This window comes from Mobula birostris, chromosome 7, assembly GCF_030028105.1.
Source record: "Mobula birostris isolate sMobBir1 chromosome 7, sMobBir1.hap1, whole genome shotgun sequence".
NCBI lineage: Eukaryota > Metazoa > Chordata > Chondrichthyes > Myliobatiformes > Myliobatidae > Mobula > Mobula birostris.
In genome coordinates, this window is record NC_092376.1 from 4,232,899 (window position 1) to 4,247,221 (window position 14,323).

Here is a 14,323-nt window from a genome sequence, read left to right on the forward strand (position 1 = left end):
CCCCCAACCTGTGTGTCATCGCAGCAGATACTAATTCACAAAGGACCAACCTTCTATTCTTAATGTGGATTGTTAATGACAAGCAGTAAATTGAAGAGAAGAGCATACCTCTACACTAAACAAACATTTATTTTGGGCATCTGGGATCTCTCTCATCCAAAGTTTTTAAGAAATTTTTTGTCATGAGTTTGTCCTAGCACAGATGTTTGAACACACAGAGGTGTCTCCCACTGCATATACAATTCAAAGGATGCCTGTTATATACAGGCCTCCCAACAGTAGCTGGGAGGTGAACCACAGATTAGAACGGGAAATAGAAAAGGGGTATCAAAAGGGCAATGATATGATAGTCATGGGAGATTGCAACATGCGCAGGTCAATTGGGAAAATCAGGTTGGTAATGATCTCAAGAGTGAGTTTGTTGAATACCTACAAGATGGCTTTTTAGAGTAGTTTGTCATTGAGCTTACGAGGGGATGGGCTATACTGGATTGGGTGTTATCTAATGAACTGGAGGTTATTAGGGAGGTTAAGGTAAAAGAACCCTTGGGAGACAATTATCATAATATGATTGAGTTTAACTTGGAATTTTATAGGGAAAAAGTAAAGTCTGATGTGGCAGTATTTCAGTGAAGTAAAGGAAATTACAGTGGTATCAGAGAGAAGTTGGCCAAAGTAAATCGGAAGGAGCTGCTGGCAGGGATGACAGCAGAGCAGCAATGGTGTGCATTTCTGAGAAAAATGAGGAAGGTGCAGGATAGATGCACTCCAAAAACAAAGAAATACTCAAGTGGCAAAATAGTACAACCGTGGCTGAAAAAGGCAGTCATAGCTAATGTAAAAGCAAAAGAGAGGGCATACAACAAAGCAAAAATTAGTGGTAAGTCAGAGGATCGGGAAGCTTTTAAAACCTACAGAGAGCAACTAAAAGAATCATTCGGAGGGAAAAGATGACATATGAAAGCAAGCTATATCAAAGTGGATAGTAATAGCTTTTTCAAGTATGTAAAAAATAAAAGAGAGATGAGAGTGGATATAGGACTACTAGAAAATGAAGCCAGAGAAATAATAACAGTGGACAAAGAGATGACAGATGAACTAAACGAGTATTTTGTATCCGTTTTCACTGTGGAAGACACTAGCAGTGTGCCAGATATTGAAGGGTGTGAGGGAAGAAAAGTGAATGCAGTTACTATTACAAGGGAGAAGATGCTCAAAAAGTAGAAAGACCTAAGGATTCATAACCCAGATGAACTGCACCTAGGGTTCTGAAAGAGGTAGTGGAGATTGTGGTGGCATTAGAAATTATCTTTCAAAGATCACTGGACTCTGGCATGATGCCAGAGGACTGGAAAGCTGCAAATGTCACTCCACTCTTTAAGAAAGGAGGAAGGCAGCAGAAAGGAAATTATAGACCAGTTAGCCTGACCTCAGATGTTACAGTCAATTGGTAAGCATGAGGTTATGGAGTATTTGGTGACACAGGACAAGATAGGGCAAACTCAGTATGGTTTATGGTTTCCTCAAGGGAAAATTTTGCCTGACAAACCTGTTGGAATTCTTTGAGATTACAAGTAGGATAGATAAAAAGGATGCAGTGGATGTATATTTGAACTTTCAGAAGGCTTTTGACAAGGTGATACACGAGGCTGCTTACAAGTTAAGAGCTAATGGTATTACAGGAAAGTTACTGGCATGGTTAGAGCATTAACTGATTCGTAGGAGGCAGCGTGTGGGAATAAAAAGATCCTTTTCTGGTTGGCTGCCAGCGACTAGTGGTGTTTCTCAGGGGTCAGTGTTGGGACTGCTTCTTTTTATGCTGTATATCAGTGATTAGGATGATAGAACAAGTTTGCAAATGATACAAAGATTGGTGGAGGGGCAGGTAGTGTTGAGGTAACAGGTAGGCTGCAGAAGGACTTAAAACAGATTAGAATGGGCAAGAAATACAATGTTGGAAAATGCACGTTCATGCACTTTGGTAGTAGAAATAAACGTGCGGACTATTTTCTAAACTAGGAGAAAATCCTAAAATCTGAGATGCGAAGGGACTTGGGAGTCCTTGTGAACATCCTAAAGGTTAACTTGCAGGTCGAGTCAATGGTGAGGAAGGCAAATGCCATGTTAGCATTCACTTCAAGAGGTCTAGAATACAAGAGCAGGGATGTGATGCTGAGGCTTTATAAGGCACTGGTGAGGCTTCATCTTGAGTATTGTGAACAGTTTTGGACTCCTACCTAAGAAAAGATGTGCTGGCATTAGGAAGGGACCAGAGAAGGTTCACAAGGACGATTCCAGGAATGAAAGGGTTGTCATACGAGGAACGTTTCATGACTCTGTGTCTGTACTCACTGGATAAGGGGGGATCTCACTGAAACCTTTTGAACATTGAAAGGCCTAGACAGAGTAGATGTGAAAGGATGTTTCCCTTCATGGGGAGTCTAGGATAAGAGGGGACAGGTTCAGGATAGAGCACCATCCATTTAAAACAGAGATGTGGAGAAATTTCTTTAGCCAGAGGGTGATAAATTTGTGGAATTCATTACCACAGGAAGCTGTGGAGGCCAGGTCGTTGGGTGTATTTAAGGCAGCGACTGATAGGTTCAGAATTGGACAATGCATCAAAGGTTACAGAGAGAGGACTGGAGAATGGGGCTGAGGAGGTTAAAAAAAAAGGATCAACCACAATTAAATGGGGAAGCAGACTCAATGGGCCAAATAGCCTAGTTTGCTCATATGTCTTATGGTCTTAATTCAGATCTGATTGTGAAAGAACAATGTCATTTTAAGTCCTGAAATTCAGCTGTTACCTTTGACCTCAAGGGGATAAAAATGTGACGTACCTTTGGGTTTGTGAGCGCCTACTGACAGTACCTTGCTGAATAACGACTGATATATCACCAGTGTCTCTTCAGTGACTTTGACCACAGTCACAACAGTACATGTACAATGATGAATCAGTTACTCACTTACCTGCGCAATTAGCTGCTCTTGTTCTTCCTGAAACTTGCGCTTGTCTTCCAAAACCTTGGCCTTCGCCTTCTCGTACTTGCTGGTCACCTCTTCTATTTTCCTCCGGCTTTCATCTTCTCTCTGCCGACTGGCGGCCTGCTCCTCCATGTGCTGGGCGGTGAGCTGGCTCAGCTGCTTGGCGTGAGCCTCGCGGGCCTCAGCCAGCTCAGCCTCCAGCTTCCCTCTCGTTGCGGCCAGCTGGCTGCTCGTCTGCTGGAGCTGCTGGATTTCCTGTTGCTGCTGCTGGCAACGCCCCTGCACGGTGCTCAGCTGTCCCGCGTCGGCCCTCAGCTCGCCCAGTTGCCTCTCCAGCCGCTCAACCGCGGCTCGCCGCTGGGACTCTGCCTCGTTCAGCTGGCACTGGGCCTTGGCCACTTCTCCACGGAGCTGGGCCAGCTCGGCCTCCTTCTGGGAACTGCTCTCCTGCTCCGCCCGAGCCTGCTGCTGTAGCTCCGCCACCAGCCGGTTCCCTGAAGCTACCTGCTCTTGCAGGGCCTGGATGGCCTGCCTCTGGGTGGCAGCCTCCTCATCCTGCAGTCTGGCAGCTGAGTCCCTCTGTCGTGCCTGCTCCTCTCGTAGGGCCTCCAGTTCTTTTCGCAACCTCCCTTCCGCCTCCATCGCTACCGTCACCTCCTCCCTCAGCCTGGTGCTCTCCTTCTGCTCACCCGTGAGCTTGCCCCGCCAGGCTGAGACCTCCAGCTCGAGAGCGTGCACTTTCTTTCTCTCCTGCTCCAACTCCTCCCGCCGCAGGTCCAGCTCACGGTTCTGGGCCTGTTCCGTCGCCTCTTTCTCCTGCAGCACACCCTGGAGTTCTGCTTCCAAGCGGGCCAGCTCGCTCTGCTTCCCATCGCACTCGCCCTCCAGCTGGGCCACACGCGATCGCAAGGCCTCTAGGTCGGCCTCCCTCTCTTGGCGCAGGCTGAGGGAGGAGCGCAGCTCTTGCTCAGCTGCCTCGGCCCTCTGCCCAGCCCGGCGCCCTGCCTCCTCACTGGCTGCTATCTTGGACTTGAGCTCTGCCAACTCTCCTTCCCTCTCAGTGCAAGCCTGGGCGTACCGGGCCAGCTCGCTCTCCTGGCTGGCTGCCTTCACCTTCGCGGCCTCCAGCTGCTCGTGCTGCCTCTTGACAGTCTGCTGGAGCTCGGCTCTTCTCGCCCTCTCAGCCTCCAGTTCAGATATGGTTGCAGCACTCTCCCCCTGCCGCTCGTCCTCTGCCTTCCTCAGGTCCTGTAGCTCATCACGCAGCGCCCCCAGCTCAGCCTCCAGCTGATCCCGGCATGCCTCCTCCTCGCTTTCCGCCCTCCGTGCTCCCTCCAGCTTAGCCTCCAGCTCGGAGAGTCGCCCCTTCTGCTCCTCCAGCCCAGCTCGCGCCTCTGCCAGCTCTCGGCACGCCTGCTCCAGCTCAGCACTGCTCTTCCTGGCTTTCTCTTCTGCCTGTGATAGGCGCTCAGATGCCTCATTCTCGGCAGCTTCCAGCTTCTGCCGCCAGCTGGCCGCTTCAGCCCTCGCCTCAGCCTCCAGAGCTGCGGCAGCTCTCAACTGCGAGAATTCGCTCTCCGGCACTGAGACCTTCCCCTCTTGGCTGGCTTCCAGCTTAGCCAGGCGGCCCTCGAGCTGGCCATTCTTTGCCCTCTCTTCCGACAGCTCAGCCTCAGCCTTTTCCCTCGCCTCCTTCAGGTCCACGACTGCCCTGTCCAACTCGGCCTGCTGCTGCCGGGCAGCCTCAAACTTCTCCTTCCAGGAGGTGGCCTCTTTATGGAGCTTCTCTCCCTCTTTTTCTCTCTCCTCGACCATCTTCAGAGCATTCGAAAGGTTACTCTGCAGCTCTGCTGACTTCTCGAGCTGCTCGTTCATCGACTGCTTGGCCGTGGCCTGAGCCAACTCCTGAAGCTTCAGTTGCTCAGATAACTGGGCCTTGGCTCCATCTCGTTCTTCTCTCAGCTCCTTCAGCTCCTGAGTCAGCTGGCAACGCTGCTGGGTTTCAGAGGCCCGTGTCTCTTCCCACTGCCTCCTCTCTCCCTCCAGCCCTTCAACTGCACTCTGCAGGGAGGCAAGCTGCTCCCGGAGGGCCTCATTATTTTGAGCTGCATCAGCAAGGCCCACCAGCCTGATCTTGTGATCCTCCAATTCCTCTCTGGTCTTCTGCAACTCCACTTTCAGGGCTGCAACCTTCTCGGAATGGCTCTGCTTGTGAGCACTGCAGGCCGTCTGAAGGTTCTGGTTTTCAGACGTCACCTCTGCGACCTGTGTGTCCAACATCTGCACCTTCTCCATTAACTCATTCCTCTCCCGCTCTAGGCTTTCGATGCCCACATGGTTACTTTCCAGCAACTGTATCTGTTTATTGAGCCTTTCCATTTCGCTCTCCTTCTCCGCCTTCAGAGTTTCATACTGTGTGACGACCGAAACCTTCTCGCTGCAAATCCTCTCAGACTCTTGCTTAAGGGCCGCCATTTGCTGCAGTGCGCTCTCCCGCTCGGCCTCCAGCCGCTGCTCAAAGGCCTGTAGTGTTTCTTCTTTAGCCTGCAGGGTCTCGCCGAGGCTCTCCAGCTTGGAGCGGAGATCAAGGACTGCCTGCTCCTTGCTCTGGGAGTCCTCGGCCAGCTGGTGACGCAGCCTCTTCTCCTCCTCCAACTCCAGCTCCTTTTGCATCAGGGAGTTGTTTGTTTTGAGAATCTCCACGTTTAGGGTGTCCAGCTGCCCCAACAGCTGCTCCTCCTGAACCCGTGCCTCCTGCTCAAGCACTTCCTTCTGGTCCATCAGCTCCGCGATGGACTGCTTGAGGCTGTCGACTGTCTCGGCGAGGTGGCTCTTCTCCTCCTTGTGAAGCGTGGTCTCTTGTTCAAGTTCGGCTGCTTTCGCTGTCAGCTGTGAGACCTCCAACTTCAAAGCTTCCAGCTGCAATGGGGGGAGGGGGTGGACAAAAACAAAATTTACACTTTGATCATAAGATTAGGATGTTGGAAATCTTAAGCAATATCAAGGATAAACTTTATTCACCATATACATTGACATATATTAGGAATTTGCTGTGCTGTGTTGGTCAGGGTACAACATGCAACCAAAAACATTATAAAGAATAATATTAAAAAAATGCTCTTTGTGCTCAGTTCTGATTGCCTCGTTATAGGAAGGATGTGGTAACTTTAAAGAAGGGGCAGAGGAAATTTAGCAGGATGCTGCCTGGATTAGAGAGCATATGTTATGAGGAGAAGTTGAGTGAGCTCGGGCTTTTCTCTCTGGAGCAGAGGAGGATGAAAGGTGACTTGGTAGAGGTGTCTAAGCTGATAAGTGGCATAGATAGTGTGGGCAGCCAGAGGTTTTTCCTAGGGTGCAAATGGCTAATATGAAGGGGCATAAATTTAATGTGATTGGAAGAAAGTATAGGAGGGACATCTGTGTTCTTTTTTACACAGAGAATGCAGGGTACGTGGAATGGATTGCCAAGGGTGATGATAGAAACAGATACATCAGGGAAATTTAAGAAACTCTTAGAAAGGCTCATGGATGATAGAAAAATGGAACGCTTTGTAGTAGGGAAGGGATAGGTTCATCTTCGGTTAAAAGGTTGACATAACATTGTGGGCCAAAGGGCCTGTACTGTGCTGTAATGGTCTATGTTCAAAACGTTAACCCCAGGCAGCCTTTGTCCTCTCTGGATCACTAAAGAACGGTCCTGCTCTCAACCGTGTCACTACACAATATAGCGTCTGATTATCCAATTGTTTGTAGGACCTTGGTTTAACTGAAGCAATGAAAACACTTCAGAAATACTTCACCGGTAAATGCTATTAGCATTGGCCAAGCTTTGTAAACAGTGCTTCAGAAATGCCATTTCAATATGACTTCCCATTCTGATATGTTTGTCCACGGCCTCCTACACTGCCAGGTTGGAGGAGCAACACTTCATATTCCATCTGGGTAGCCTCCAACCTGATGGCATAAACATCCATTTCTCTGACTTCCAGTAATTTCCCCACCCTCTCTCTCTCTTTTCCAAACCCCAGTTCGGTTTTATTCGCAGCCCTTCTCTTCTCCTCACCCCCTCCGGTGTCCCTTCTCCCTTTCCCCCACAATCCACTCTCCTCTCCTATCAGATTCTTTCTTCTCAGCCCTTCTTACATCTATCACCTCCCAGTTTTAAACTTCCTTCTCCTCTCTCACTCACCCAACTACTGCCTCACCTGTCACCTGGTACTCCTTTCCCTCGCACCATATTCTTATTTTGGCTTCTACCCCTTTTCTTTCCAGTCCTCCTCCATAGACGCTGCCTGACCTGCTGAGTTTTATCTGTGTTGCTTTTGAAATGGAAGCCATTTTCCAATTGACTATGGTCAGCCACTCACTACCTTCACAGACCAAACTAACCAGGCCCTCAAGGTACAAAACTCTGTTCCTCCTGCACTCTGTGCGTTTCTCACAATATAACCCTGTTTAATGAGGAAAGTTCAAAAGAAAACTACATCAAAAAATTCCAGAGGGCCAGTGGTTCCAAGTCCTTACATGTTTGAATGTGACCTACCTGAAGAACATCACCGATCACCTCTCCTTTCACTTCACTTGAACTCTCCCCAGCTGCTGCCAGTTTATCTTCCATCAACGATATTTTCCCTTCCAATATCTGTATCCTTTCCTCCATCAGTTTCTGACACACACACACGCACAGAGACAAAGAACCATAATTAGAAAGATGAATATTCACAACAGTCTCTCCCCCTCCCTCTCTCTCACACACACCCACACAGGACACAAAGCAAACATGCAACTTGAAGCCACTCCAGTCACACAGAATGTATTTTTGTTTCAAACCAGCCTATCCAATGTGCACATAGCAAGGACTATAAAACACAGGAGCAGAATTTGGTCTTTTGGTCTATCGAGTCTGCTCCGCTATTCCATTATGGCAGATTTACCCTCTCTCTCCTTCACCCCATAACCTTTGACACCTTACTAACCAAGAACCTGTCAGTCTCTGCTTTAAATATATGACTTGTCTTCACAGCCTTCTCTGGCAATGAATTCCAGACTCTCCGTCCTCTGGCTAAAGAAATTCCCCTTCATCTCTGTTCTAAATGAATGTCCTTGTATTCTGAGGCTGTGTACTCTGATCCTAGACTCTCCTACTGAAGGAAACACCGTCTCCACATCCACCTATCTAGGCCTTTCAATATTGAATAGGTTTCAATAAGATCCCCCCTTCATTCTTCTAAACTCTAGTGAGTGAAAGCCCAGAACCATCAAATGCTTCTCATATATTAACCCTTTCATTGCCATGAACACTAAGTGAGGTGATCAGTTGGGTAATTCTTCTTGCTGGCAATAGCTGCTGTCAAGCAGATCTTAGAGTTGTGCACACAGCATCTGATCAGGCAAACTCAGACTTAACTTCTCATCTATTTGGGTTTGGGTGAAGGATGTAGGACAGTATCAAACTCCACATTACACAAGGCCACTGGGACCAAGTGCAGTGTACAGAACTGACCAGTTCCTCCATGTCTCTCACCAACAAAGTTCAAATAATCCTGGCCTGAAAGTTTCCACCTGGCCACCTCGCCCCAATGCCCAGCTCTCACAGAACCTACAGGAAGGTGTGAACAAGTGTTACCCAGCACCAGCTGACTCTAGTTAACAAGACAGCTGTACCCTTGGCCTCAACTTGTTCACATGTAAATAATGAATCATTTCATCCCAAGGGCGACACAATAGTGTACAGCTAGTGTAACAGTATTACGGTGCCAACAACATAGGTTCGATTCCGCCTATTAGGAGTTTGTACGTTCTACCTGCGGTATTCCTCCAGGTGCTCCTGTTTTCTCCCAAATTCTAAGGACGTTCCGATTAGTAGGTTAACAGGTCACATGGGTGCAACTGGGCCATGCTGTATTGATGCTCAATGAGCTGAACGGCTAATTCTGTTCCTATGTCTTATGGTATCTCTATACTAATAAACAGTGAACCTCTTCATTCTAAAGAAAATACAAACCTTGTTCATGCTGCCTTCTAAAGATTAAGAGATTTAAGATTAGCTTTATTTGTCACACGTGAGCCATCAACTATCAGCTGTTGAACCGGAAGGGATAATGTTACTCAGCTTCACACATCCCAACACTGAACTATTGACTGGGCCTCAAAGCCACAGATTTGCCTAGCAGGAACTAAGAGTCGGGGCAAGGGCTGGGCCTCACCAGCTTATGGGTTCACTTTCAAAGACTCTTCATCTCATCTCCTTGATATTAATTGTTTATTTATTATTACTATTTTGGTGTTTCTCTTTTAATATTTGCACACTTTGCTGTCTTTTGCAAATTGGTTGTTTGTCTGCCTTGTGTGCATTTTTCCCAATGAGTCTATTGTGTTTCTTGCATTTACAAAGCTAGTGTGCTTCTCTGGGGGTGGTAGCACAGTGTCCAGAATGGAGTCGGAGCTGCCCTCCCGAGGTTTCACTCAGCGGAAGGCCAGCTCTGTTGTGGCTGCCTGCAGGTTTTTTAGCGGCATTCAAAATGGACTTGGGCGTCAAGCCGCAGCTGTCAGAGGTGAGGGGGTCTGGACAATACAGTACACACACATATTTGTCTGGTTGTGTTTTTACTAATATTCAGCTGGCCTCAAAGCCATGATTTGCCGAGCGGGAACTGAGTGTTGGAACAAGGACTGGGCCTCAAAACCATGGTGTCGGGGGCCAGTCAACACATGATATCAGTGGGCTAGGGGGTCTGTTACTGTATATACACATTTATATTTTGCATTGTTGTAATCTTACTGATATCCTAATTGGTTTATTGACTTCTATGCATCAAGCTAGGCATCACAGGAGGAGGGGGCGATTGAAAGGTGGGCCTTGGGACTCTTATCACATGAGTGTGATCTTGTGTGTGCTTACTGAGTGTGACTGTTGGTGACGTGGCTTTGTACCTTGACCCCATTGTAACACCGTCTCGTTTGGCTATATTCATCAGTATTCATACATGGTTAAATGACAATTAAAGCTGAGTTGAATTACTGTGAATGCTTACAAGAAAATAAATCTCAGGGTTGTATATGGTGACATATACAGTTGCAAGAAAAAGTTTGTGATCCCTTTGGAATTACCTAGTTTTCTGTATTAATTACTCATAAAATGTGATCTGATCTTCATCTAAGTTTCAGTAATAGACAAACACAATCTGCTTAAACTAATAACACACAAACAATTGTACTTTTCTTCAATACTGAGTACACCATTTAAATAATCACAGTCTAAGGTGAAAAAGTTGTGAACCTCTGGGGTAATGCCTTCCACTAAAGTGTTCCAATCAATGAGATGAGATTGGAGGTGTGGGTTGTAGAGCTGCCCTGCCCTATAAAAAAAGACACATAAAGTCAGGTTACTGACAGCGCCTGCTCTTCACAAGAAAGATCTGTTTATGTGGACCATGCCTTGATCAAAACAACTTTCAGAGGACCATACAAAAATTGTAGAGATGCGTGAAGCTGAAAAAGGCTACAAGAGCATTTCTAAAGACCTGTGTGCTCGTCATTCCACAGTAAGAGAAATTGTCTGCAAATGGAGTAAACTCATTACTGTTGCTACTCTCCCTTGGAGCGGACATCCTGCAAAAATCACACCAAGAGCACAACATGCAATGCTGAAGGAGGTGAAGAAAAACCTGCAAAAGTCTCTGTTCATGTGTCCGCTATAAGAATGAACAGAAAAGGTGTTCATGGAAGGACACCACGGAGGAAAACACTGCTCTCCAACAAAACAACATTGCTGCACATCTCCAGATTGCAAAAGATCACCTGGATGTTCTACAATGCTTCAGAGACAATGTTTTGTGGACAGATGAGACAAAAGTTAAACTTTTTGGCAGAAATGCACACCACTATGTTTGGAGGAAAAAGTGCACTGCACACCAACACCAAAACCTCATCCCAACTGTGAAGCATGGTGGAAGGAGCATCATGGTTTGGGGCTGTTTTGCTGCCTCAGGGCCTGGACAGGTTGCAATTGTTGAGGAAACAATGAATTCAAAATTGTATTAAGACATTTTACAGGAGAGTGTCAGGGTAGCAGTCCATCACCTGAAGCTTACTAGAAGCTGGATAATGCAACAAGACAATGATCCAAAAGACAAGAGTAAATCAACAACAGAATGGTTTAAAAAGAAGAAAAATTGTGTTTTGGAATGGCCAAGTCAGAGTCTAGACCTTAACCCAATTGAGAAGCTGTGACATGACCTGAAGTGGGCTGTTCATGCAAGGTATCCCAGAAATAATGAATTGAAACAGTTTTGTATGGAGGAATGGTCTAAAGTTCCTCCGCGCCATTGTGCAAGTGTGATCAGTAGCTACAGGAAACGTTTGGTGGAGGTTATTGCTGCTAAAGGGGGTTCTATCAGTTATTAAATACAAGGGTTCACATACTGAGGGCAGTCCACAAATGTTGCTGTGCTTTCACACAGCTCACTAATCCTAACCCGTATGCCTTTGGAATGTTGGAGGAAACCAAAGCTCCCGGAGGAATCCCACATGGTCAAGTGAATAATGCATCATCCTTAGTGATGGCAGTGGAAACTGAACCCTGATTGTTGGTACTGAGATGCGGTTATGCAAACCGCTACACTTCTGAGCGGCTTCGTGTCTTGCGATCTGTGACCCTGTATTATCATACACGGCAATGTTTTAGTCGGGAGATTGAATTCAAGAGCCATGAAGTAATGTTGCAGTTCTGTAAAACCCTTGGAATATTGTTCTCAGTTCTGGTCATCTCGTTACAGGAAGGATATGGAAGCTTTAGAGGGTGCAGAGGAGATTTACCAGGATGCTGCCTGAATTACAGGCCTTTTCTCTTTGGAGTGAAGGAGGATGAAAGGTGACTTAGAGGTGTACAAGATGATAAGAGGCACATATCATGTGGACAGGCAGAGATTTTTTCCCAGGGTGGAAATGGCTAATATGAGGAAGTATAATTTTAAGGCGATGGGGGGTAGGGTGAGAATGTCAGAGGTAAGTTTTTTTTATACAGACAGGTGGGTGCATGGAAAGACCTGCCAGGGTGGTGGTAGGGCAGATACGTTAGGGACGTTTAAGAGACTTTCAGATGGGAACATGGATGGTAGAAAAATGGAGGGCTATGTGGGAGAGAGGGAGAGGTTAGACTGATCTTTGAGCAGATTGAAAGGTCAGCACAACATCGTGGACCGAAGGACCTTTTCTGCACTGTACTGATCTATGTTCTCTGAGCTTAAATGCAGGCCCCCTGTTTTATTTATTCTTATTTAGAGATACAGGTCCTTTTGGTCCAACGAGCTTGTGCCTCACAGTTCACCCATATGACCAATTAACCTGCTAAGCTGCAAGACTTTGGCATGCAGGAGGAAATCGGAGCACCTGGAGGAAACCCACGTGGTTATGGGGAGAATGTATTAAATTCCTTACAGACATTGGCAGAACTGAACCCCTGGGTCACTGGTGCTGTAATGGTGTTATACTACTGTGCTATGCTACGGCACGGGCTGTCTGTAAGGAGTTACACACCGTACTTTATCTGACAGGTTCACAGACAGATCACTCTCCAGTTGTGTGCGCGCGCGCGCTCTCACACACACACACACACACACACACACACACACACACACACCGTACTTTATCCGATAGGGCCACGAGCAGATCACTCTCCAGCTGCTTCTGTTTTCCCTCCCAAATTGGCATGGCTGATTCATGCTCATCTGCCAGCTCGTTCAGGGCCTTCTGCGATTGTGCCAGCCGATTTCCCAAGTCACGAACCTACAGCAAAAGATGGAAAGAGGATTGAAGATACCTGAGATCCAAGTGGGACGGTCAATGCCAGTGATGCTGGGTCCACAGGTCATAAGGTGAACAAATGATGACAGATAATTGACCCACTGAGTCTACAGGTGATGTCTGCTGACAGTAAAGGTTACACAAACGAAACAGCCTACCTGTGAACAGCCTGTCTTAGCCCAACAGATTCTGCGCTTTCAAAGCAAAATATTCACTTCATTTTAGAGATCAGCTTTATTTGTCACATGTACATTGAAACATATTGAAATGTGTTATTTTTGTGTCAATAGCCAACACAGTCCAGGAATTGTAGTGGGGGCAAGCTCTTAAGTGTCGCCACACATCCATCACCAACATAGAATTCCCACAACTATCCCTAACTGTACATCGTTGGACTGTGCGAGGAAATTGGAGCACCCACATAACCACATGCGGTCACAGGGACAACATACAAACTCCTTACAGACAGCGGTGCAAATCAAACGCCAGTTGGAGATCGCTGGTGAAACGAATGCCAGTCAGAGATCACGGGTACTGTGAAGTGATTGCGCTAACTGCTACACTACTATGCCACCAAACGTTAATTGTAATGGAGATTAAAGTCCAGCCAGTTGACAGCATAATGGATCGACCGTAATTGTGAATGATGAGTTAGTAGTAGATCTGATTATTTCAGTACTCAATCAATTTAATCTTCACAATAGAAGTCTCTTCAACTGCTGAACCAATTAACTGAACAAATGCAGGGACTGTAATGGATGAGAAACACTCCTACTGAACAGCAGCTCATTGTATTTACCACTCACAGACAATGAAACATAATTCAAAGCCCAGAAACAGACTGACACGCATGTAGTTCATTAACTAACTGCTGATGAGCTTGCCTTTTTGTTATACAAGACCTAAGACATCGAAGCAGAATCAGGCCATTTGGCCCATTGAGTCTACTCCAACATTTAACTCCATTCTCCTGCCTTCTCCCTGTAACCTTTGACAACCTGACTAATCATGAACCTATCAACCTTCTCTTTAAGTATACCCAATGACATGGCCTCCAAAGCAGTCTGTGGCAATTAATTTCACAGATTCACCACCCTATGGCTAAAGAAATCCCTCCTCACCTCTATTCTATATGGACATCCACTATTTAAAGGCTGTGCCCTCTGCCCCTAGACTCCCCACTACAAGAAACATCCTTTCCACATACTCTCTATCTAGGCCTTTCAATATTCAATAGGTTTCACTAAGATCACCCCCTCATTCTTCTAAACTCCAGTGAGGACAGGCTCAGAGCCATCAAACACCCCTCATATATTAATCCTTTTATACCTGGAATCATTCATATGCACCTCCTCTGGACACACTCAATATCGTTCCTTGAACAACACAAGGGTCATCATATACACGCCACCGTTTCACCCAGATGAGGGCTTCTATCAACTGAGGCAGATTACCTGGGCACCATGGTAGCACAGTGGTTGGCCTGACAGTATTACAGCTCGGGTGTCGGAGCTCAGTACAGGTCATTGTA

The 14,323-nt window shown here is 46.6% G+C and overlaps 1 protein-coding gene across 10 annotated transcripts in view; it reads right to left on the reverse strand.

Annotated features, from left to right (window-relative positions):
- Positions 1 to 14,323, reverse strand: part of LOC140199965 (nuclear mitotic apparatus protein 1-like) — a 191,607-nt gene that overhangs the window by 50,068 nt on the left and 127,216 nt on the right. For all 10 annotated transcript variants that reach the window (XM_072262487.1, XM_072262488.1, XM_072262489.1 and 7 more), the window contains 3 exons: positions 12,634 to 12,774; positions 7,532 to 7,654; positions 2,974 to 5,907 (listed from right to left, as the gene is read on the reverse strand). In XM_072262487.1, coding sequence (XP_072118588.1) covers positions 2,974 to 5,907; positions 7,532 to 7,654; positions 12,634 to 12,774 — 3,198 coding nt within the window. The remainder of the gene's footprint in view (positions 1 to 2,973; positions 5,908 to 7,531; positions 7,655 to 12,633; positions 12,775 to 14,323) is intronic.